The sequence below is a fragment of the Mandrillus leucophaeus genome, unplaced genomic scaffold, assembly GCF_000951045.1.
Source record: "Mandrillus leucophaeus isolate KB7577 unplaced genomic scaffold, Mleu.le_1.0 Scaffold286, whole genome shotgun sequence".
In the NCBI taxonomy this organism is placed as follows: domain Eukaryota; kingdom Metazoa; phylum Chordata; class Mammalia; order Primates; family Cercopithecidae; genus Mandrillus; species Mandrillus leucophaeus.
The window spans coordinates 999,356-1,000,682 of record NW_012102987.1 but is presented as its reverse complement, the minus strand read 5'-3'; the positions used below and the strand labels follow the sequence as shown (position 1 = coordinate 1,000,682).

General features: G+C 43.9%; 1 protein-coding gene across 1 annotated transcript in view; it reads right to left on the bottom strand.

Moving 5' to 3' along the window:
• The window catches only part of CEP192 (centrosomal protein 192kDa), a 156,496-nt gene that overhangs the window by 75,420 nt on the left and 79,749 nt on the right, over positions 1-1,327 (bottom strand). The window contains exon 19 of the mRNA XM_011985552.1: positions 282-430. Within this exon, the coding sequence (XP_011840942.1) occupies positions 282-430 (149 nt within the window). The remainder of the gene's footprint in view (positions 1-281; positions 431-1,327) is intronic.

Below are 1,327 nucleotides of genomic sequence, written 5' to 3'. Positions count from 1 at the left end.
CTTTGGATGATTTAAATAACAGCACTAAAAGCAAATTTATAGGATTTTACAAATAAATAACAATAAAATATAAACAATAAATGATGGAAAATGCAAAACACTCTTTCACTTTACACTCTAGAAGCACTACAACAAAAGGGGTCTGAGAGAAAGAAAGCATGGCAATGACTGTGTGCATTAATAAAGGGGTGAAGGGAGAACCTAGCACTAGAGATGGGGGAAACCAAGCACCTAATCACAATGCAACTGTTAGGTTAAATGAGAAAGACGTACAAAGCTACCTTTTCACCATTCACACTAATGCTGAGGACCCCGATGCTGACTTGCAGCCAGCGGTCGGTTGGATTGAGCACACTGAGGAGGGTCTGGGAAGCGATCCCGACACAGCAAGCGTGAGGAAGCTTCAACTCCTCCGGCACTCGGACACTCCCTGGGTGAGAAGAAGGCACAAAAATGCAGGTTACAGCAAATCCCAGATTATAAGCCAAACCTGTTAAACGGCAGTGAGTTTACATGACGGCCGTTTACACTCAAGAGCTAGAGTCACAGTGCTCCTGATGAGGGAGTTCCTGATGTTGCATGAGCCTCAGACACCTGCCTACAATTTTTTCCTGCTTCCATCCAGCCCAGGAAAAGAAAATTAAAACTGGATCCAACTCACAATTACAGCTAATCAATTCTTTGAGGTTACTGCCTGTAAGTAATCTCCTTTCCTCTCAAAAATTATAAGTCACTGCTTATCCTAAAACAAAACAAAACAAAAAACAAAAACAAAGAACTCCAGAGGCTCTAACTTTCCAGACGTAGACACTTATCAGATTTTACTGCTGCCACCTATCTTCCAACGTCCTCATGCAGTTGTTCTGGAGGGCAGAGAAGACAGTAGCCCAGTGGCCGTGTGTACCGTGTCAGTAAAAGCACAGCTCCCAGAGAGAAGCTGCCCCACACATGCACCTGAGAGTGCTGCCTCTCCCCACAACAGCCACCCAGAGACTCACAAGGTGGAGGCACTCGCTCATTCTGGGATTCAACTCTAAACTGGACATTTCCTAGGTGAAATAATCACAAAACTGCAACGGCAGAGCAAAAAAGAGACGAGGAGGGCAGAGCCATAGGCAGCCTGTCACCTGCATAAGTGTAGCATTTTTCTAAGCCAACTTCAGGGACGCTTGCACAGAAATATATGGTGTTCTCAGTTTAGGAAGAAGCACAAAACTTACAAGGAATTAATGCTAACCACTAACTCCTTGGAACAAACCAGCTTTGTGGTGTCATTTGAGAAAATAATACCAAGCAACAAAACAGAGAAAGAGCATCTTACCAAATC